General features: G+C 48.7%; 2 protein-coding genes across 4 annotated transcripts; both read left to right on the top strand.

Moving 5' to 3' along the window:
• The first annotated feature begins 2,239 nt into the window (after positions 1-2,239).
• Positions 2,240-13,957, top strand: PORCN (porcupine O-acyltransferase). Of its 2 annotated transcripts, XM_030304738.1 has the most exons (15): positions 2,240-2,316; positions 2,974-3,146; positions 5,329-5,521; positions 5,835-5,878; positions 6,276-6,457; positions 6,538-6,668; positions 6,784-6,801; positions 8,080-8,094; positions 8,193-8,318; positions 8,479-8,579; positions 9,740-9,816; positions 9,909-9,972; positions 10,079-10,164; positions 11,156-11,266; positions 13,500-13,957. In XM_030304738.1, the coding sequence occupies exons 2-15, from the start codon at positions 3,011-3,013 to the stop codon at positions 13,599-13,601; spliced, it is 1,386 nt and encodes a 461-aa protein (XP_030160598.1). In that variant the 5' UTR covers positions 2,240-2,316; positions 2,974-3,010; the 3' UTR covers positions 13,602-13,957. The 2 variants fall into 2 exon arrangements, with proteins under 2 accessions (XP_030160598.1, XP_030160599.1); XM_030304739.1 differs by lacking the exons at positions 6,784-6,801; positions 8,080-8,094.
• A 1,023-nt stretch (positions 13,958-14,980) lies between these two features.
• LOC115506718 (EBP cholestenol delta-isomerase) lies at positions 14,981-20,484 on the top strand. Of its 2 annotated transcripts, none has more exons than XM_030304740.1 (5): positions 14,981-15,066; positions 15,950-16,268; positions 17,871-17,907; positions 18,036-18,166; positions 18,784-20,484. In XM_030304740.1, exons 2-5 carry the CDS (start codon positions 15,968-15,970, stop codon positions 19,005-19,007), a joined length of 693 nt encoding a protein of 230 aa, XP_030160600.1. In that variant the 5' UTR covers positions 14,981-15,066; positions 15,950-15,967; the 3' UTR covers positions 19,008-20,484. The 2 variants fall into 2 exon arrangements, with proteins under 2 accessions (XP_030160600.1, XP_030160601.1); XM_030304741.1 differs by lacking the exon at positions 14,981-15,066 and adding an exon at positions 15,282-15,365.
• The last annotated feature ends 682 nt before the right edge of the window (positions 20,485-21,166 follow it).

Raw genomic sequence — 21,166 nt, 5'->3', positions numbered from 1 at the left:
GATGTGAAATGGTATCTAATTATTGTTTTAATTTTGCATTTCAATGACAACTAAAGAGATTGGGTTATCTTTTCATATATTATATATATTGGTCATTTCAGGGGTCTTCTGCTGTAAATTACCTGAATGTCCACTGTCCATTTTCTAGTGTATTGTTTGTCTTTTTCTTACTGAGTTGTAGACATCTTTTATATGTCCTAGAGTCTAGATGCTAGTTCTTTGTCATACACATCAAAAGACTACATGGAAACAATCAAGTCTGTGAAGCTCAGGGTCACCCATAGTGAGGATCTTCCAGTTTAAATGCCAGGTCTTGCAACTAAGGGAAATATTTCTGGCATATGCTGTGGGTCATTGTTGACTCTACTTGCGTATGTTTGAAAACTGAGGGAAAAATTAAAATGGTAATTCATAGAATGTAGTCTGTATTCTGCTGTTAAGGAAAGAAAATAATGTTTGTGCATCTGGACTATTATATAATAATAATAATTATTATTATTATTATATATTTAATGAATAATTAACTGTTAAATATTTTCACTTGTAATACATGAGTATCAATCTTATGAGTTAAAACTCTAACTTTATGCTAACATTTTTTAATGTTTATTTTTTGAGGGAGAGAGAGAGAGAGAGAGAGCAGGGAACAGGCAGAGAGAGAAAGGAGACACAGAATCTGACGCAGGCTCCAGTCTCTGAGCTGTCAGCACAGAGCCCGCTGGGAGGATGGAACTCACAAACCCTGAGATCATGACCTGAGCTGAAGTTGGACGCTTAACCTAACCGACTGAGCCACCCTGGCACCCACATGTTAACACTTTTTAAAGAGACGAGGCATACATTTCTCTTCAACTGCCATTGGTATTTCCAAGCAAAGAAGTGGTAATCCCACTCTTTTGTTCAACAGAAAGGGACATTGAAGCCCAGTGAGTGGGCATGACTTGCCCAGCTCATATTGGCAGGTATTAATCTGATTAGATCCTGTATTCCTTAGCTCCTCAGGTCATGGTGGGGTGCAACTTGACCTGGGCTTTCTTCTTCCTTCCAACTCATGCTAAATATGCAGTATGTACCCAATAAATGCCCCTTTGTAAAGCCCTTCATCAGCCTAAGGATAAGGACAGAGGGGAGTGTCTCGACGCTGTAGGGTAAGGGCTGTAGACAGCAGGTGCTGCATAAATCCTCAGTGTTGGTACAGATAGAACCCAATGCCAATCATTGTTGGGGGCACTGTAAGTGCTTTTTTTTTTTAACGTTTATTTATTTTTGAGACAGAGAGAGATAGAGCATGAACGGGGGAGGGTCAGAGAGAGAGGGAGACACAGAATCTGAAACAGGCTCCAGGCTCTGAGCTGTCAGCACAGAGCCCGACGCGGGGCTTGAACTCACAGACCATAAGATCACGACCTGAGCTGAAGTCGGACGCTTAACCGACTGAGCCACCCAGGCGCCCCTGTAAGTGCTTTTTAAACATGCTCCCAATGGATGCTCTGTTCTAGCCTCCCAGTTCACAGGGAACACTAACTAGTTGCTGGGTTCTCCCTCAAGGCAGATGTGAGCCCAGTAGGGAATTAAGCAGGCAAATCAGTTCTCAAAGACAAGCTAAGTGCTGACAAGGAATCCCCAGGGGAAGCACAGGCGCCTAATTCGTGCCCCTAGGTGACACAGTAATTATAAACGCTTCTGGCCCGTCTCTGGGGGTGGGTAGGGTTGAAGATTCCTTTAGTTCCCTCACCGGAGGGGGAAGGAGAGATCTCGATTTATTTTCCCATCTGTGAAATGGGGGGACAAAAGTAGCCGGACTTGCGCTGGTGGGCGGTTTGGCCGGCTCGCGGGAGCAGGCTTTCCTTCTCCCTCCCCCATCTTTCCCATCTCAGCTTCCAAAGGTTAGGAATTTGACGATTTGAAAGTTGGTTCTCGGATCGTCAGAAGACCTCCCGAAGCGAACCTTCAAGGGGCTGCATCAGCACCAAGAGGCCGGAAAGGTGCTGGCGCCAACGTTCCGCGCGCCGACGTCCTCCCGCTCCCGGCTCCTTTCAACCTCCTGCTCCCGGCTCCTCTCAACCTCCCGCTCCTCCTTCCTTCCATCCTCCGGCTCCCCTCCTCCTCCGTCCCCGCCCCTCTCCTACCCTCTCATTGGCCGAGCTGGCCGGCCAGGCCTCCCCGGGATTTAAAGGGCCCGCTCTCCGCGCCGCCCTGGGAACCGCAGCTGGTCCCGGCCTTGCGGCCTGCGGGGGAGGCTGCCCGGAGGAGGCGGCGACGGTGGCGGCGGCGGTGCGTCCCTGGCCCCCAGGACCGCGGCTTCCTTCCTGCCAGGTAAGTCGCCAGCAGGGCGCGTGCGGCTGCCGGGCTCCCATCCTGAGCCGGCCTCCCCGCGCCGGTCTGCAGCGCACGTCCTGGGGCCCCTCTCCATCACCTTTCCCACTCCTCCAATTGCTACATCCCCTACTACCAACTCCACCTCCCTGCAGTCCCCCGGGCCTGGGCAGAGCTTTGTTGGTGGCTGCAAGAGGCCAGGTGGGGGTGAGATGGGGCACGCGGGGGATACAGGACACCCCCCACATCCGTACAAGAAGAGATGCACACGGCTCCCAAGTGTCACAGGATCTCCCTCTCTGCCCTCCACACAGAATGACTCTACCTTAGAAACCAGGGAGCCCCCTGCCCCCATTTGCTATGTGGGCCTAGAATGTACACCATTTAATTACCATCGGACCTGGACTGTTCACAGCAATGGAGAAACACATTCACCACAGGTCATGGGTTGTGTGTGTACACCCAGGACACACACACACACACACACACACACACACACACAGTTGGTGGCACAGTCTGATGTACCCGACATTCACACCCTCCCCCAGTCCCCGGGTACCATGTCTCTCCGTGAAGGGCCCCAGACTGAAATCTGAATGTTCAAGTCCATCTTGAACATGATACATCCTGGCTCCTTCTATGTCCCCACTTTGACAGGTCTATCCATCTGTCCATCCATCCGTGGGGGTCAGCAATGGCCACCTTCAGCCGCCAGGAATTTTTCCAGCAGCTGCTGCAGGGCTGTCTCCTGCCCACTGCCCAGCAGGGCCTTGACCAGATCTGGCTGCTCCTTGCCATCTGCCTCGCCTGCCGCCTCCTCTGGAGGCTTGGTAAGTGCTTGCCACACCATGTGCCACCATGCCAGGCCATATCACACATATCCCATTCATCCATACCAAGCCACATCTTACCCTGCTACATCTTTGCCACACCAAGCCATACTCCAACATGTCTAGCCCCTTGCATCCCACCAGCCCAAGTACCATTCCGCCACACCACGTCCTTAATGCTCAGCCACCCCATGCCACACCATGCCAAGCCACATCCTGCCATGGCAAGCCAGGTTTTTCTGTACGCCTGGGTTCTGGGATTCTGGAAAGCTAAGGTTCTTGAGTCTTGGGATCCTGAAATGTCTACATCCCAAGGTTATTAGATTCTGGAATGCTGATGTCACAGAGTTATTGAGTCCCAAAGTATCATGTTGCAGGGCTTGGGCATTCTGACAAACTGAAATTCTCACATTTCAAGGCATCCAAAATGCTGGCATTCTGGATTTCTAAAATCAGGGCATGATGAGATTTCTGGATTGTAGGATTCTGGAATTGTTTCCACAATGATGGCAAGCCTATATCCAAATGATGAGGTTCCAAGTTCCCAAGGTTCCTCTTGGATGTTGAGAATTTTAGAAATCTGAGATTCAGAGATTCTATAATTTTCTTTTCTTTATTTTAAGTTTATTTATTTATTTTTTTAGTAATCTCTACACCCAACATAGGGCTCAAACTCATGACCCCGAGATCAAGAGTTGCATGCTTTATTGGCCAAGCTAGCCAGGCACTCCTACTCTGCTTTCTTTCTTGTATTAAAAAATTTTTTTAATGTTTATTTATCTTTGAGAGACAGAGTGCAAGTGGATGAGGGGCAGAGAGAGAGGGAGACACAGAACTTGAAGCAGGCTCCAGGCTCTGAGCCATCAGCACAGAGCCCGATGTGGGCTCAAACTCACAAGCCGTGAGATTGTGACCTGAGCTGAAGCTGGATGCTTAACCGACTGAGCCACCCAGGCATTCCTTCTTTTTTCTTTTATTTTAAATGGATGTTTTGTTTTTTCCCAGGTTCATCATTTTGAAATATTTCAAAGTTACCGAAAAGTTAAGGTGAAAGAATGTCATGGGCAACCATATATGCATTTCCAGATTCTCCAAATGTCAACATCTTGACACATTAGCTCTATCTGCCTATCTATCTATCTACCTATGATCTTCCTGAATCATATGAAGAACGTGCTGACACTACACCCAAATCCTTCAATGTGTGTCCCCCAAGAACATCTTCCCCCAACAACTGCACCCTCACCCATCATCTCTCAAGAAATTTAATCTGGATGCAGTAATAGTATCTGACATAAATTGATATTCAAATTTTTCAGAGTTCCCAAAATGTCCTTTATAGATGTTTCTTTTCTTTAGTTTTTTAAACATTAAAAAAATTAATGTTTATTTTATTTTTGAGAGCAGGGGAGGGGCGGGGGGGGGGGAGACACAGAATCCTAAACAGGCTCCAGGCTCTGAGCTGTCAGCACAGAGCCTGACACGGGGCTCAAACTCATGAACTGCAAGATCATGACCTGAGCCGAAGTCAGCACTTAACCGACTGAGCCACCCTAAACTTTTTTAACAGAGAGAGAGCATGCGCATGAGCTGGGGAAGGGCAGAGGGAGAGGGAGAGAGAGAATCTTAAGCAGGCTCCACACCTAGTGTGGAGCCTGATGTGGGGCTTTATCTCACGAGTTGCAAGATCATGACCTGAGCTGAAATCAAGAATCAGATGCTTAACCAATTGAGCCACCCAGGCACCCCTGTTTCTTTTCTTTAAACCCAGGCCCTACCACCTATCCAGCTCCCCAACACCCAACACCAGCTCTGGGCCTCCTGCAATCTCACCCCATTCCAACCTCTAGGCCTTTGCCCATGCTGTGCCCTCTGCCTGGGTTGCCCTCCCTTCCCTACCAGGCCATTTAACTTCCCTTTTTTTTAACTTTATTTACATATTTTAAGAGAGACAGACAGACAGCATGAGCAGGGCAGGGGCAGGGGCAGACAGAGAGCGAGAGAGAGAATCCCAAGTCAGCTCTGCACTGTCAGTGCAGAGCCCAATGTGGGGCTCGAACTGATGAAGTGTAAGATCATGACCTGAGCCGAAACCAAGAGTTGGACACTTAACCAACTGAGCCACCCAGGCAGCCCCCAACTTCCCTTTCTTGTTCTCTTTCTCTCTCTCTCACACCTGAAGGGTTGCCATCCTACCTGAAGCATGCAAGCACCGTGGCAGGTGGCTTCTTCAGCCTCTACCACTTCTTCCAGCTGCACATGGTTTGGGTCGTGCTGCTCAGCCTCCTGTGCTACCTCGTGCTGTTCCTCTGCCGACATTCCTCCCATCGTGGCGTCTTCCTCTCCGTCACCATCCTCATCTACCTACTCATGGGGTACGGGTGCGAGTCCTCATCCCCACACCATTGGCAAAAGGGCCAGTGGGGCCCCCCAGGTCACTCCTCGTGAGGTTGATCAGGACGGGGAGGGCATGGGGGTATTCCCGGATGGGGGAGGGGGAATCTGGGAGACGTGTCCTTTCTAAAGGCTGTGCGGGACAGGCTGGGCTTGGGCTCTCCCCACTGGAGGAAGGAGTCCTGGAGAATTATTCCTCCAGGAGATTATGCGGGCTTGGGGAAGATAAAACCCTCTCCTTTGTGGTCTCCAAGACCATGGGAGTCATGGGCCAAGACCACCTTCTTTCCTCAGTGAGATGCACATGGTGGACACCGTGACATGGCACAAGATGCGAGGTAGGCAGCCCTGGCCCTCTCACCTGCCCCAGCCCTCCTGCTCCACTCCACATCTCCTAATTCCCCAACCCTGTCTTTCCTTCCCCACTTTTCTCCCTCATCCGCCCACCCCAGTGGACACGCAGGCCTCTGATGCCCCTCACATCTGTGTCTCTCTCTCTCCACCATGACTTCCCCCTCCCGTCTGTCTGTCCTATCTCATGTCCATGCCTGACACGTGAGGAAGGGTGTCTGCTGGTCCTGGGCCCACCTGCTCACCTGCCTCTTTGACACTGTGCCCACCTGTCCACACTTGTCCTCCTCTTTTCCTACCACCTCTCACCTGGTGCCCCCCGCCCCATCTCCCCACGCGGACCTGCTCTCTGCCTGCCCACTTGACCACGGGCGCCACACATAGGGGCCCAGATGATCGTGGCCATGAAGGCGGTGTCTCTGGGCTTCGACCTGGACCGGGGCGAGGTGGGTGCAGTGCCCTCGCCCGTGGAGTTCATGGGCTACCTCTACTTCGTGGGCACCATCGTCTTTGGGCCCTGGATATCCTTCCACAGCTACCTACAGGCTGTCCAAGGCCGCCCACTGGTGAGGTCCTGGGTAGACAGGTGGGCAGGGACTGTGGGAGCCACCACGGGGCAGTGTTCATGGAGCCTTGATCCCTACAGAGCCGCCGATGGCTGCAGAAGGTGGCCCGGAGCCTGGCGCTGGCCCTGCTGTGCCTTGTGCTGTCCACCTGTGTGGGCCCCTACCTCTTCCCATACTTCATCCCCCTTGATGGTGACCGCCTCCTTCGCAAGTGAGCACAGCCTTTGAGGCCTCTGCCCCACAGTGAAGGGGTTGGGTAGGGGCCTGGGGTCTCCCCAGCTCTGAGCCTGTCTCTTAATGCTTCTATCTGTCTTCTGTTACTACAGCAAGAAACGCAAAGCCAGGTAAATGAGGGCAGGTGCTGAGGGCAAGCGGGGCTGACCGGGGGGTGGGGGCACAGTCTGTGACCACTTTGTTCTTTAATCTGAGGCTATCTGACCATCTATCCCGTGACTAGACATAGACTGAATGCCTGTAGCTCTTGTGTGACCAAGATTGGCTCTGTGACTTTGTATGACTGACATCGTACCACATAACTGGGTCTGGCTATCCATCTGTTCCACTGTTAGGAACAAGTTATGCAACCACAATGGGGAGCGACAAGTATGTGTTGGTGGGTGATGCTGACCTGTCTGTGACTCTAGCTAGGGGCGTATATGGGTTGTTTGCCTATCAGCCGCTCACTCACTGTGTGAGACTGGTGTTCTGGCTGTCTAGCTGTGCCATTGTCAATGATGAGCTGTGTGTCTGTCTTTGGAGAAGATAAAGCTGGGTTGACTGGAACTCTGGCTGGGGATGGGTCTGGCTGTAGCATGCTGTTTGCCTGTCTGTGATGGATTCCACTGGTGAGTCAGCCTTCTCTGGCTGCCTGGTGTCGTCTAGCTGAGGGATTGTGACTGACTGTGCGCCTGTGCCTGGCTGCAGGACCATCCATCCACCTGTGGTGTGACTGTAGGATTTAATCCAACTGTTTGATTGTATGACCCTGTCTCCCACTCACTCGCTGCTGATGGTGTCTGATGCTGGATGAGGCTCCCAAAGGTGGAGTGCCTCGCCCAGTGTCACCTAGCTAAGCCGCCAGGCATCATTTGCAGGAATGATTCCAGACCCTACGCTTTTTCCAGGATGCTGTCTGTTTCTCACCGTGTCTGACTGTACAACGGATGGGATGACTGTCTTGAGTGTAGTATCATGTACATGTGCATGGCAGGGTGCTTGGTGGTGTCTGTGCCTAAATAAAGGACTTCGGTGTATCTTATGGTGACTGAGTCAGACTAGGGAGCTATGAGGCTGGGAGTCTGATGGTATTTGTGTCTGGCCACATGGCTGTGTCAGTGTGTAGCGTGGTGAGGTCAAGTCTCCGACAGTGGCTGGGTCTAGATGTCTGGCCTTGTGAGACTGTAGGGCTGTGTCCTATTATAGGGCAGCTCACACATCTGTTTGAGGCACGTGAAACAAACTGACGGTGTGTAGATGCGTGTGACTGTCACAGTGCCCCTCTTCTGCCACCATGTTTCTGTCTTGTCTTGTCTTGTCTGCAAACAACTCAGGCCAGCCTCCAGGGCCTCTCTGACTCTCTTTCCTTTCTTCTCTGCTGCCTTCCTGACCCCTGGGGACCCTAGGGGCACCATGGTAAGGTGAGTCTACAGAGTGGGGCTGGGGATGCTGACACATGGTGGGGTATCATGCTGGTGCCTAGGAATGATCCCTCTCTCCCCTGCCCCTTTCTCCTCAGGTGGCTGCGAGCCTACGAGAGTGCTGTCTCCTTCCACTTCAGCAACTATTTTGTGGGCTTTCTGTCCGAGGCCACGGCCACGTTGGCAGGGGCTGGCTTCACCGAGGAGAAGGATCACCTGGAATGGTGGGGAGGGCTGGGGGGGCCCCCTCTCCCACAGGGTGCTGCCTAGAGGAGCCGCAGGGAGGGGGAGGGTGCTCCCAGGGGAGGGAACAGCCAAGACAGAGGTGTGGAGGTCAGCTGGCGTGAGACACCACATGAATTTGCATGTCTCTTTTGCCCACAGGGACCTGACGGTGTCCAAGCCACTGAACGTGGAGCTGCCCCGGTCCATGGTGGAAGTTGTTACAAGCTGGAACTTGCCAATGTCTTATTGGCTAAATAACTGTGAGTCACCAAGTCACCACTCCAAGAGTTGAGAGTCCCCAACCCAGGCCCTTCCCCACATTCATATAACAAACATTTACTGAGAATCTATTGTGTGCTAGGCACTGAAGATACTGCAGGGACCAGGGGGGAGAAAAACCAAAATCTCTGCCCCTGTGGTGGTGGCAGTTTTGTGGGGAGAGCAGACAGCAAGAGAAAAAAATACATATTTCAAGTGGTGACAAGTACTATGGTAAAAAAAAAATGAAGCAAGTAAAGATAATCTGGGAATGTTGGCACGAGTGTGTGTGTGTGTGTATGTGTGTGTGTGTGTTGGAGGGGGTTTTGCAATTTTAAATAAATTAGCCAGAGCAAGCCCCCCTGAGGAGGTGACATTTGAGCAAACACCTGAGCAAGGTGAGAGAACAAGCGATGTAAATGTGTGAGGGAGGAGTGTAACAGATGGAGGGAGGAGTGTAACAGATGGAAAGCGCAGCCAGTGCAAAGGCCCTGAGGTAGGAGCATACTTGGCACTTGGAGGAACAGGGAGGAAACCAGTGCAGCAGGAGCAGAGTGAGTGAGGGAACCAGTGGAAGGAGGTGAGGTTAGAGAGGTGATAGGGGCCTGGTCCCCTAGGGCTTCACTGACCACAGGAAGGATTTTGGCTTTTTCTCTGGGAAGTGGAGCCAAAGCAGGGGTCTGAGCAGAGGATGGCTGAGGGCTGACTTGGGTCATAACAGGACCCTCTGGCTGCTATGAGAGCAGGTGGGAAGGGGGCAAGGGTGGAAGCAGTAAAGAGGCCATGGCAGCAGCACAAGTGAGCAATGGCGGTAGTGGCAGTGGCCATGGAGAGGAGAGGTCAGATTCTGGAAAAATTCTGAGGGTAAGTCTGACAGGATTTGCTGAGAGTTTAGTTGTGGGAATAGGGGGAGAGCAGAGCAAGGGTGATCCTAGGCTTTTACCCTGAGGAACTAAAAGAGTAGAGTTGACATCAGCTGAACTTGGGGATACCGTGGGAGGAGCAGGTTGGGAGGGAAGATCAGGCGCTAAGTTTGAGGCCATTATAAAGATTTTATCCCGGGAGCTCCAGCAGGTCATGGGTTCCTCACCTTGCCCTACGGCCCCCCAGGAAGGGCAGAGGGTATCCCAGGAGCCTCTTGACCCGCATCTCCCCCTTCCAGATGTTTTCAAGAATGCTCTTCGTCTGGGGACCTTTTCTGCCGTGCTGGTCACCTATGCAGCCAGTGCCCTCCTGCACGTGAGCAGGGCAGAGCGGGATGTTGAGTGGGGGGAGCTGGGCAGGGGTGGCAGCACCTCCTCACTCACTTCATCACCCCCGGGGCCCCCTAGGGTTTCAGCTTCCATTTGGCTGCGGTGCTGCTGTCCCTGGCATTTATCACTTACGTGGAACATGGTAAGCACAGAGCCCAGCCCAGCAGATGGGATGGAAGGTGGGACAGGGCTGGACCACTGTCCCCTGGGGCTAACCTGACCCCCTTATCTCCTGACATCCACCCCAGTCCTCCGGAAGTGCCTGGCTCGGATCCTCAGTGCCTGCGTCTTGTCGAAACGGTGTCCACCAAACTGTTCGCACCAGCATCGCTTGGTGAGGGTTCAGCCCAACACTCCCCCTCAAAATCGTTACATCTGTCTCCATCTTCTTTCTGTCTCAGGATGCCCAGCTTCCTCTTCTGGCACCTGAGCTATCCCCAGAACCTTGCTTTTATTCACTAGCATCCATTTCTATAACAAACATTTATCAAGCACCTGCTCTATACACACCTGGCATTTGTCCCCTCACTGAACATTTATTGAGTACCTACTGGTATCAGGCACTGTTCTAGGCACTGGAGACACAATGGTGAACAAAACAGACTGAAGTGCCAGCCCTATGGGACAAATATTTTAACAGATGAGACAGTAAATTTTTTAAAAGTCAGTAGAGAATAATAGTTTCTTAGATTGTGATTCATGCCAAGGAGAAAATACCTAAGAGAAATGGGAGGGGAAGTATCGAGGAGCATGAGTGGTTTTAATTTTAGATAGGGAGGTGACTTTCCAGCTCTTTAACTGAAGGAGGTGAGGAAAAGAAGCATTCCAGGCAAAGAAAACAACCCGTGTAAAGGTTCTGAGATGGGAGAGAGCCTGGAATATTTGAGGAACAACAAGGAGGCTAGTGTGGCTTGAGCAGAGCGAGTGAGGTGGGGAGAGTGGTGGATCTTGTAGGTCATGGTGAGGATTTGTTTTTGTTTTTCATTTGCTTGCAATGAGAAATATGGACAACCTCAGATTTGTGTCCCACCCAGCAACTGACGTTTATCACCCTAAGCCCCCCAACTCAAGTCTCTCCATTCTTCCTCTTCTGCCTGAATATCTTCCCCTGGATGCCCTCAGGCTAAAGTACCCTCATCCTTGGATGAGCTCCCATGGGAAGATCTGAACCATCTTTTTCCTACCCCAGGGCATGCCCTGTGCACTAGACATCCTCATTCCCGGGACCCACTGTGCCTTGCATCGCCCTGGGTTCCCCTGCCCAGGTGGGGCTGGGAGACAGCGAGTAGATCCAGCTGCCAAACATATCCATCTGTCCCCCACAGGGCCTGGGGGTGCGAGCCTTAAACCTGCTCTTTGGGGCCCTGGCCATCTTCCATCTGGCCTACCTGGGCTCCCTGTTTGATGTCGATGTGGATGACACCACAGAGGAGCAGGTGAGGTGGGGCCCTGGGCTGGAGGTTACTTAGGGTTGTGCTACCTGCTCATGGGAACCACGAGGACAAAGGTGAAGAGGCCGAGGCATGAGGACCTTGTGTCGTGCATCTCTAGCCTGTGAAGCTTGCGCTCCTCAGTCGCTCTTTCCCATTGTCCTTCTGGTTGATTCGTATGGTTGGGGCTCTCATTAGGGCGAAGTGTGCAAACTATTTTACTTATAGAATTGATTTCACAGAGATAGAGTGCAAAATCCAAGTTTAACTTGTCAAAGAATTAATTATTTCATCATATTTTTGTTTAGGTAGAATTCGCATGGTTTCCTTCTTATTTAATTAAAAAAGTATTTTTACTCAGGTTGAGTGTCCAAAGTCTGGATTCTGCTTTAAGAATGTACATTAAAATGTATATACTATTTTTATTCATGTGGAGTATGCACATTCCAGATTTTACTCCTTTTTAAATGAAAAGCAATTTTAAAAAGACTGTTTCTTCCTATGGCTCTTGCAGGATTCAGGTGTTGCTTCTCTTTTAAATTTTTTATTTTTAATTGAAAATAAAACTTTATTTTATACTTTATTTTATTACTTTATTTTATGCTTTCTGTCATTAAAAGCAAATTTTATTTTTTTATTTTTTTAATATTTATTTATTTTGGGGGCGCCTGGGTGGCTCAGTCGATTGAGCTTCTGACTTCAGCTCAGCTCATGATCTCATGGCTTGTGAGTTCGAGCTCCGCGTCGGGCTCTGTGCTGACAGCTCAGAGCCTGAAGCCTGCTTCTGATTCTGTGTCTCCCTCTCTCTCTGCCCCAACCCACTCGCATTCTGCCTCTGTCTCTCTCAAAAATAAGTTTTTTTTAATGTTTATTTATTTATTTTTGAGAGAGCACAAGCAGGAGAGGCACAGAGAGAGGGGTACAGAGGATCCAAAGTGGGCTCTGCGCTGACAGGCTGACAGGCTGACAGCAGCAAACCTGATATAGGGCTCAAACTCATGAACCTCAAGATCATGACCTGAGCCGAAGTCAGATGCTCAACCAACTGAGCCACCCAGTCGCCCCTAAAAACAATTTTTAATTTTTATTAACGTTGGGTGCAAAATCTAGGTTTTGTTCTATTTTTATTTTTTCTTGTTTTATTTTTTAAGGTTTTTAAATTATTTAAGTAATCTCTACACCCAATGTGGGCCTCCAACTCCCAACCCCAATATCAAGAATCGCGTGCTCTTCCAACTGGGCCAGCTAGGCGCCCCTCTTGTTTTATTTTTATTAAAACATTTAAAAATAGTTCATACATATATCACAAGGTTCAAAAACCAAACAGTATTCAAGATAGTCAAGGAAAAGTCTTGCTCCTACTGTCTACCCCCTGCCCTCTTACAAGTAACTACTTTTAGTGGTTTTATTAAAATATCCTTCTAAAATGTAAGCACAAATATAAAAATATATTTTAATTCCCTTTCCCACCCCAAGTTTTGCCCTAAAGTAACTCGTGAATGATACCGTTCTGCGTGTTGCTGTTTTCACATAATTCTTGAAAATCTTCCACAAAAGTACATGGAATGTCCTCATTCATTTGTTTTCCACTGTGAGGATAGGACCCAGTGTAATTTGCCCCTTATCAGTGAACACCCAGGTGATTTCCAGCCCTTTTCCTATTGCAAATGGTGCTGCAGTAAGTAATACCCTCATACCCATGTGGATTCACAGGTATAGACAGAACTATAGGATCTAGCCTTCATAGTTACAATGGAGAAGTTACCTTTTTGCCCTCCCACCAGCATTGTGTGACCATATCTGTCGCCCTGCCAACAGGGTGCCTCTCACACTTCTTGGATATGTTTGCCAGTTTAAGAGGAGGAAGATTATGAGTGAAGCGGAGTATCTTTTCATTTGTTTAAGAGCCATTGGTTTTTTTCCTTAGTGAGAATGACATACTCCTTTGCCAGTTTTTTTTTTTCTTTTTGAAAGATTGATTTCTAGGAGCTCCTTGTATATTAAGGAGAGTACAGGTCAGAGAGTGGGACTGCCTTGTCTTGTTCTTAAAATAATTTTTAAAGAAGAAGAAAACATGAAAGAAAAAAAAAACCCTCTTTCATATGTACCCAGTCTCTTCTCTGGGGCCTCACCTAGGGTTACCATGGACTCACAGAAATGTCCTTGAGCAAAGGATGAGTTTTTTGGAGATCTTTTTTATTCTTGCCGAGTGGGATTGTCACCTCTTTCTCTCCCACAGGGCTACGGCATGGCATACACTGTCCACAAGTGGTCAGAGCTCAGCTGGGCCAGTCACTGGGTCACTTTTGGATGTTGGATCTTCTACCGTCTCATAGGCTGAGGCACATCTGTGGATCCTCAAAGCTCCCTCAAGACCCCTCCTCAGGATGGGGGATGAGGGAAGGCCCTATCTCTAATTCTTGATCCCTCTCCATCCTTAACCCCCCCCCCAACACTCCTACACACACATGCAGACACACACACACACGCTCATGTGTGCACACACATACACACACACACAATTTCCATGCCTGTCTATCCCCACCCCACCACAAGGCGGGAAGGGGGTGGTCCTTGCTGGGGCCTAGGGGTGGAGGATGCTTGGGGAATCAGAGAGGGGGAGATCCAGGGCCTCCCCGCCTTCCTTCTCCCTTTTTATATACAGTTTGTTATTGTCAAATAAAAGTAGGAAAGATACAAAAGGCTCTTTCTTCACTGACCAGTGGGGAATAGAGGTGAGTGAGGAATGGGCACAGCATGGATAAAGGTTTGGAAGCTGGAAATCATGAAGAGGGAGTACATTGTGACTGGTTCGTGGTTAATTTATTCTTGTTCACGATTGGATGATGAGCCTGAGGACCGCATAGCTTGATTTGAGTGGGGCCAGGACAGATTGGATAGTTGGATGTGGGCGAGTCCTGATACTTAACTGGCTGGAAAACTGAGGGATCCCTATTCTGATTGGTTGCTCTGACAAGGACAGAGAGGGGGAAAGCAAGACAGATGAAGAGTTCCTGCTTATTGGTCCTTAGGACCGAAGCTTGTGGGTTCCAATTGGAAAGGAAGGTCTGGGTTCTGATTGATTGCGCGGTCTGGGGTGCCTGCTGGCTTAGAGTTAGGAAATTCGGATTGGCTCTTCAGAGTTGGCACAGGGAGATTGAGGGTCTCCATTGCAATTGGTCAGCAAGGCTGAGGAGCTTGGGCTTTCACTGCTTCTTCTGACTTGAAGTCGGGAGAGGTAAGAATGACCGCTGAGGAGTTCTGAGCGCTGAGGTAGAGGGCAGAGGCGCAGTGTACAAATGTGATCTGCCTGTCGTATTAAGCGTCCTTGCCGGTTCGGGCGTGAGGATTGAAGATTGCTCCGGGAACCGGTTGCTCTGCCTAAAAAACGAGGGCAAAGGTAAGAGAACACAAAGCAATGCTGACTCAACAGCAGATGAGGAAGATAAACACCAGGTTTCTGATATGATTGATAATGGGATAGGGAAATCGGAGCCAAGACTCACTGCAGACAGGCTTCAGCCCGAAAACGCCCACCAACCTTGGCGAGTCCCACCTCTTCACCCAACTCCTGACTCGGTCTCAACCAACAGCGAAAATGGCACCACGCATGGGGGCAGGTCCGGCGGCACACAGAGAGCTCCTATTGGTTAGGAGCGGCACTGGTCGCCTTCCCAGCCCCTCCATTGGTTAGCTCCGTAAGGCGAGGACCTGTGAGAGGATGAGTCTGAACCAGGGACTTTACTCCGCCAGCGAGCTAGCCTGGAGCCTGAGGGAGACCGCTGCGACTGCGACCGCGCCGCTGGGTGAGTGTCCTCCCCCCCAGTCGGCCACTCCATCCCCTAGCTCCCAACTGCTAAACCGCTGGCCCTCAGCGCCTGCGAGAGACCCTCCCCTTTACACACACTCCCACCGCCCACCAAACGCGCCTGCGCGCGACCCTCTGCTACAGCGCGGTTGTTGGGACAACAGAAGATCTGCTTTCTCATTGGGCAGCTGGCCTACAGGCTTCAAGTTCTAATTGGTGGTCTCTGTATTTGATCCTTTTTTTGATGTTTAGCACCGCGCCCAAGACCCCCGCCTTCCGCTTTCCTCTTTCTTGCAGGTTGGTACCCTTATGCGCGATTTCAGGAAGAGTCTGCCTTTCCATACACTGAACCTGAGGATTGTAGTGCTGATTAGTTTTCTCTCTTCTGTCCTGCAGTTTCCAGGACTACGGGGAGGGAATAGTTTTCTGTTGAACGATGCTAGACCCTGACCCCTGCAATGGGACTCAACCTGATCGCTGGGTCTCCCCAGCCGACTGTGACTCCTGAGGGCGAGGACCACGCCTGGCCCCTGTATCTCCCTTATCAGAGCAAGACCAATGAGAGCTGGGACCTAATCTGGTTCTTGTGTCTGCCCACCAGACTGTGACCAATGAGGGCAGGGGCTAGGCCTGGTTTCTATATCTTCTCTAGCTGACTGTGGCCCCCGAGGTCCAGGATCTGACCTGGTTACTGTACCTCCCACATCTTATGGCTCCAGGAGGGCATGTAGATTATTTTTAATCCAGTCTTACAGTATATTAACTGATAATTTTAATCCATTTACATTTCTGGTGATAATAAATATTTGAATTTGATTTTATGGTCTCATGCTGTGCTTTCTATTCAAGTTTTTGTCCTTTTTTCTCCTTTATGCTTACAGACATCAACCTACAAAGACATGACCACCAATGCCAGCCCTTTGCACCCATACTGGCCTCGGCACCTGAGGCTGGACAACTTTGTGCCCAATGACTGCCCCACTTGGCATCTCCTGGCTGGCCTCTTCTCTGTCTCTGGAGTCTTGGTTGTGACCACGTGGCTGTTGTCAGGTCGTGCTGCAGTTGTCCCCCTGGGGACTTGGCGGCGACTGTCCCTGTGCTGGTTTGCAGTATGTGGGTTCATTCACCTGGTGATTGAGGGCTGGTTCAGCCTCTACCACGAAGATCTTCTTGAAGACCAAGCTTTCTTGTCCCAACTCTGTGAGTCCTGAGTTCTTTGATGTGCTGTGGGAGGGAATTTTCTGGGCAGGGATTGGCTTAGATATTTATCCAACCACCAAGTCTAACATTATTTTAACAATTTGTTTACCTTTTTTGTTGGGGATATACTCATATGGGTCAAAAAAAAAAACATTTAAAGAGGTATGCAATGAAAATCTACCTTCTGTCCACCAAGTGTCCCCAATTATTAACTAATATTTATAATTGAATATGTTTTTTCCAGGGTTTATTTACACAAAAATTACACACATAAGCCTCAGTTTACCATTTGCAAAAGAGGGATAACAGTAATATCCAAATATATGTAAGTTGCTTAGAACAGTGTTGGCAGACAGTAGATGCCATAACTATCATCACCATCATCGTTTTTTTCCTTTTGTGTAAACAAATGGTAATATACTATAGACACCTCTGACCTTTGCCTTTTTTAACATTTTTAAAAATATTTATTTTTGAGAGAGAGAGAGAGAGAGAGAGAAGGGGGAGGTGCAGAGAGAGAGGGAGACACAGAAACCAAAGCAGGCTCCAGGCTCTGAGCTGTCAGCACAGAGCCCAAAACAGGGCTTGAACTCACAGACCATGAGATCATGACCTGAGCCAAAGTTAGATGCTTACCCGACTGAGCCACTCAGGCGCCCCTGAACTTTGCTTTTTTTTAATGGGGTTACTCCTCATTGGTTCATGAAGAACTTTCAAAGCATAGATGTTACAGAATTATTTGACTTGTCCAAGTCTTTTGCTGTTATAGATAATACTCCTTTTTAGCCTCATGAATAAAACTACTATTCTTCCATAACACTTTGATCTAGCATACACAAGATTGTGTGGAGATCTGTTTTCATTTCTCTTGTAAATACGGCGGAGAAGAATGGTAGATGTGTGTTTAACTTTATGAAAAACTGCCAAACTGTTTTTAAAAATGGCTGCACCATTTTATTTTCCCACCAGCAGTATATGGGAGTTCTAGTTCCTCCACATCCTCACCAACACTTGGTATGGTCAGGCGTTTCTTCAATTTTAGTCCTAGTGGATGCGAGTGGTATCTCATTACTTTTCCTTAATGACTAATGAAAGTTTGGGCACCTTTCATATATTTATTGACCATTTGGGGATCCGCTTTTGTGAAGAAACTATTATTGTCTCTTGCCTATTTTTATACTGGGTGGTCTGTCTTTTTCTTACTAATTCTCCTCCCACTCTTTTATTCACTAATCTGTTCACCTCTATGCTTGCATGCTCGCTTGCTTGTGTGCTCTCTCTCTCTCTCACTCACTCACTCACTCACTCTTACTCACTCATTGGCTACTTTACTCACTCCATCACCTACACTTAACTCCTTTCATTCCACATTTATTGAATACGAGACAATCACAGCATTACTTACTGTTCTATGTCAGGTGTGCATAAATTATCATTATATGTATGTTAACTCTAGAATCCAGACAGCTACCCCATTTCACAAATGAGGAAACTGAGGCATAGAGAGGTTATAAAGCCCAGCTTACATGGGCCCTCATCTCTCACAAGTCTGAGTTCCCTTTCTTGCCTTTATTCTTCATGTATGCCTCTTATTTTCTTCAGGGAAAGAGTATGCCAAGGGAGACAGCCGATATATCCTGTAAGTGTTTGCCTCCATCAAGGGAAACCTGCATTGGTTTGGGGTGTTGATGAGTCAAGGAGCACTAATGGGGTGCCCTGTGGGTAGAGCACAGGGATGCCAGCGTTCTCCAATCCTTTCTCCCACAGGAGTGACAACTTCACGATATGCATGGAAACCATCACAGCTTGCCTATGGGGACCACTCAGCCTATGGGTTGTGATCGCCTTTCTCCGCCAGCAGCCCCTCCGCTTTGTCTTACAGCTCGTGGTCTCTGTAGGTGAGGAGAGGGCCCACACTGAGTGCTGGAGGGGTTGATGGGGGATCTCCAGACACAGAGGCATTCCTGCAGAGAGGGTCTCTCAACCGTGCCCATCTAGGGCTGAGTCAGACTGACTGACATATTCCTGAGGTTCTCGAACAGCCATGACGCCCTCAGTCTGTATTCTCAAGTAGGGAGGGTTCATTTCTCCTCCTCCTTCATCAAAAAGTCTCTTGTGAAGGATACATGAGGTGGCCCACCATGGTGGGAAACCCCTGGATCCTCCAGGATCAGGATTCTGAGCTCCCTTCATCTGACATTCAGTCCTCTTGGGTTCTTACATGGCTAGATTTCTTTAGTTCTGGAATCCTGATCTGTCTTGAATGAAAGCACTTTGAGCTTCCTTAAATTCTGGTGATAATGTACTCTCCTGAGTTCAGAAATGCTCAGCTTCTGATTTCTAGAATTCTCACTTTTGTAATTCCTCAAATTTTTCAGCCATATGATTTCAGAATTCTTAGCTCTCTAGATTTGGGAATCCTGAGCTCTGAGACCTTGAATGATGACTTATAAAATGCCTCAGAATAGCTTTTCCTCTTCACTTTGGTTTCCCTTTCCTCTTCTGCCCCCCACAGGTCAGATCTACGGGGATGTGCTCTATTTCCTGACAGAGCACCGGGACGGATTCCAGCATGGGGAGCTGGGCCATCCACTCTACTTCTGGTTTTACTTTGTCTTCATGAATGCTCTGTGGCTGGTGCTACCTGGAATCCTCGTGCTTGATTCTGTAAAGCAGCTCGCTCATGCCCAGAGCATGCTGGATGCCAAAGCCACAAAAGGCAAGAGCAAGCAGAACTAATATAAGCCAAGCTCAAACACTGGCTGATGAGGAACCCTCCACCAGTCAGAAGAGTCCAGTCCTTACTCCCACAGGTTGGAGGCACAAAATGAATTGATCTGGCAAATGCCTGCTGATGGGTAAGCACCAGAAGGGCCAGAGGCAGAGGCAAGAAAGGAGGTGTGTGGAGCTACTGCCAGGAAGCACTGGGACAAAGGTACAGAGGAACCTAGGCAGTCCATGATGATGGCAGTTTTTAGAATCAGGAAATAAAAGATATGGACCCTAACACTGAGAGATCTTTAATTATTAACCCCAGAGATGCCCTGTGACTGACCCCACAAACCCTTCCATCACTCATTCATTTCACAGATAACCGTTCTCTCAGCCATAGACCCCCCATCATCATCACAGAGACCTCTAATTTATAACCTCACAAACCCCCTATCACTGACCCCACAGCGTCCCTTGATGGCTAATTAGATCCACGAGACACCCATTATCTCTTTGAAGAAGTAATCGTCCACTCACACCCTTGGTATTCTCTCCAGAACACACTTTCTCATCCTTTGCAATATGGACAGGCTGAGAACTTTCCAAATCTCTAAGTTCTTCAATTTATTCAACCTCTTGTCTCCTGATCAGGTACCCTACAGACACCCCATCAATAACTCCACAGATCTTTCCTCACTCACCTCAAACAATCCCCATTACTCACTCCAAAGACCCCACCATCATTCACCCCACAGACTCACCTATTTCTACCCTAAAGATCTCCATCACTCACCCCAGAGACCCCACAAAACTCACACAAGACCCATCACTCACTTCACATAACTTACCCCAACAGACCTCCAGTCATGTACCCTACAACCCCATGACTGACCCCACAGACCCTCTCACTCTTCCCACAAATTCCCTATCATTTACCCTATAGGGTGTCATTACTTACCCTACAAAGCCCCGTAACTCACCTTGCAGAATTTATCACCTCATACCCCACAGATCCCCAATTACCCCACAGATCTTCCATCACTCACCCCACATCCTGTCATCCTACAAACCACCTATGACGTACCCACAGATACCCCTCTCCCTACAGACCTGCCCCCATCACTTCTCCCACAATTTCTCTCATTAACCTCATAGACCTTGAGTCATAAAACAAACAGGTACTTGAGGGATTTGGGGGAGATGACAAAGGATGAAAAAACTACAGATATCCGTAGACTGGCTCCTGGTGACCTGTGCAGAGCAGGACTTCAGATCAATTCCTGGTTCTACTCAAGCCTACAGTGTAGCTTTTGACAAATGCCTCAACGCTAAAGCCAGACACAGCCCACCTTTTGTCCATTGCACTTACCCTCTGTGCCACTTACTATCCCTTTGACCTTGAGCATGATTCTCCCTGACCTTCAGTGCTCTTCATCTGTAAAATTCTAATAATAGTACCTCCCTCATAAGGTTTTTATGCAGATTAAATCAATTACTACATGTAGACCATCTGGAATACACTTTGTATTTGTTGAATGGAAGGATAAATAAACAGATGAAACAGAAAGTTCTCCCCAGGACTATGACAATGAATTTTTTTTTATTTTTTTAACGTTTATTTATTTTTGAGACAGAGCGTGAACGGGGGAGGGTCAGAGAGAGGGAGACACAGAATCTGAAACAGGCTCCAGGCTCTGAGCTGTCAGCACAGAGCCCGATGCGGGGCTCGAACTCACGGACCGCGAGATCATGACCTGAGCTGAAGTTGGCCACTTAACCGACTGAGCCACCCAGGCGCCCCTGACAAGGAATTTTTTTATCTCCTTGTTTCCAGCAGTATCTTTCCATCCAAGGCCCCCTCCACAACCAAGACAGACATCTGACCACATTATACCCCATTTAAAACCTGTGCATCAGTGCCCTCAGGATTAAACTCCAAAATCCAGGCTAATATTTTGTTCATCCCACCCTATGATAATTTTAATGAGAAGCATACTGAAAGTTTTTTAATTTTTTTTTTATTTTTGAGAGAGAAAGAGAACGAGCAGGGGAGGGGCAGAGAGAGGGAGACAGAATCTGAAGCAGGCTCCAGGCTCTGAGCTGGCTCTCAAAAATTCCCCATTATTTTATACCTTCTAGAAAATTGATTATCTAATATTAATACCAAGGAAACAAAAAGATACCAA

This window comes from Lynx canadensis, chromosome X, assembly GCF_007474595.2.
Source record: "Lynx canadensis isolate LIC74 chromosome X, mLynCan4.pri.v2, whole genome shotgun sequence".
NCBI classification, from domain to species: domain Eukaryota; kingdom Metazoa; phylum Chordata; class Mammalia; order Carnivora; family Felidae; genus Lynx; species Lynx canadensis.
Note: the sequence above shows the minus strand (reverse complement) of the source record. Positions and strands in the feature narration are given on the sequence as shown.

What these genes read in the sequence shown, in the direction of transcription:
- PORCN (XM_030304738.1), top strand. Translation starts at nt 3,011, where the DNA reads ATGGCCACCTTCAGCCGCCAGGAATTTTTCCAGCAGCTGCTGCAGGGC. An exon ending in GAGAAGGATCACCTGGAATG is followed by an intron (nt 8,319 to 8,478) that starts GTGGGGAGGGCT and finishes TTTTGCCCACAG; the next exon opens with GGACCTGACGGTGTCCAAGC. An exon ending in GTTCGCACCAGCATCGCTTG is followed by an intron (nt 10,165 to 11,155) that starts GTGAGGGTTCAG and finishes TGTCCCCCACAG; the next exon opens with GGCCTGGGGGTGCGAGCCTT.
- LOC115506718 (XM_030304740.1), top strand. Translation starts at nt 15,968, where the DNA reads ATGACCACCAATGCCAGCCCTTTGCACCCATACTGGCCTCGGCACCTG. An exon ending in AGCTTTCTTGTCCCAACTCT is followed by an intron (nt 16,269 to 17,870) that starts GTGAGTCCTGAG and finishes TATTTTCTTCAG; the next exon opens with GGAAAGAGTATGCCAAGGGA. An exon ending in GGAGACAGCCGATATATCCT is followed by an intron (nt 17,908 to 18,035) that starts GTAAGTGTTTGC and finishes TTTCTCCCACAG; the next exon opens with GAGTGACAACTTCACGATAT.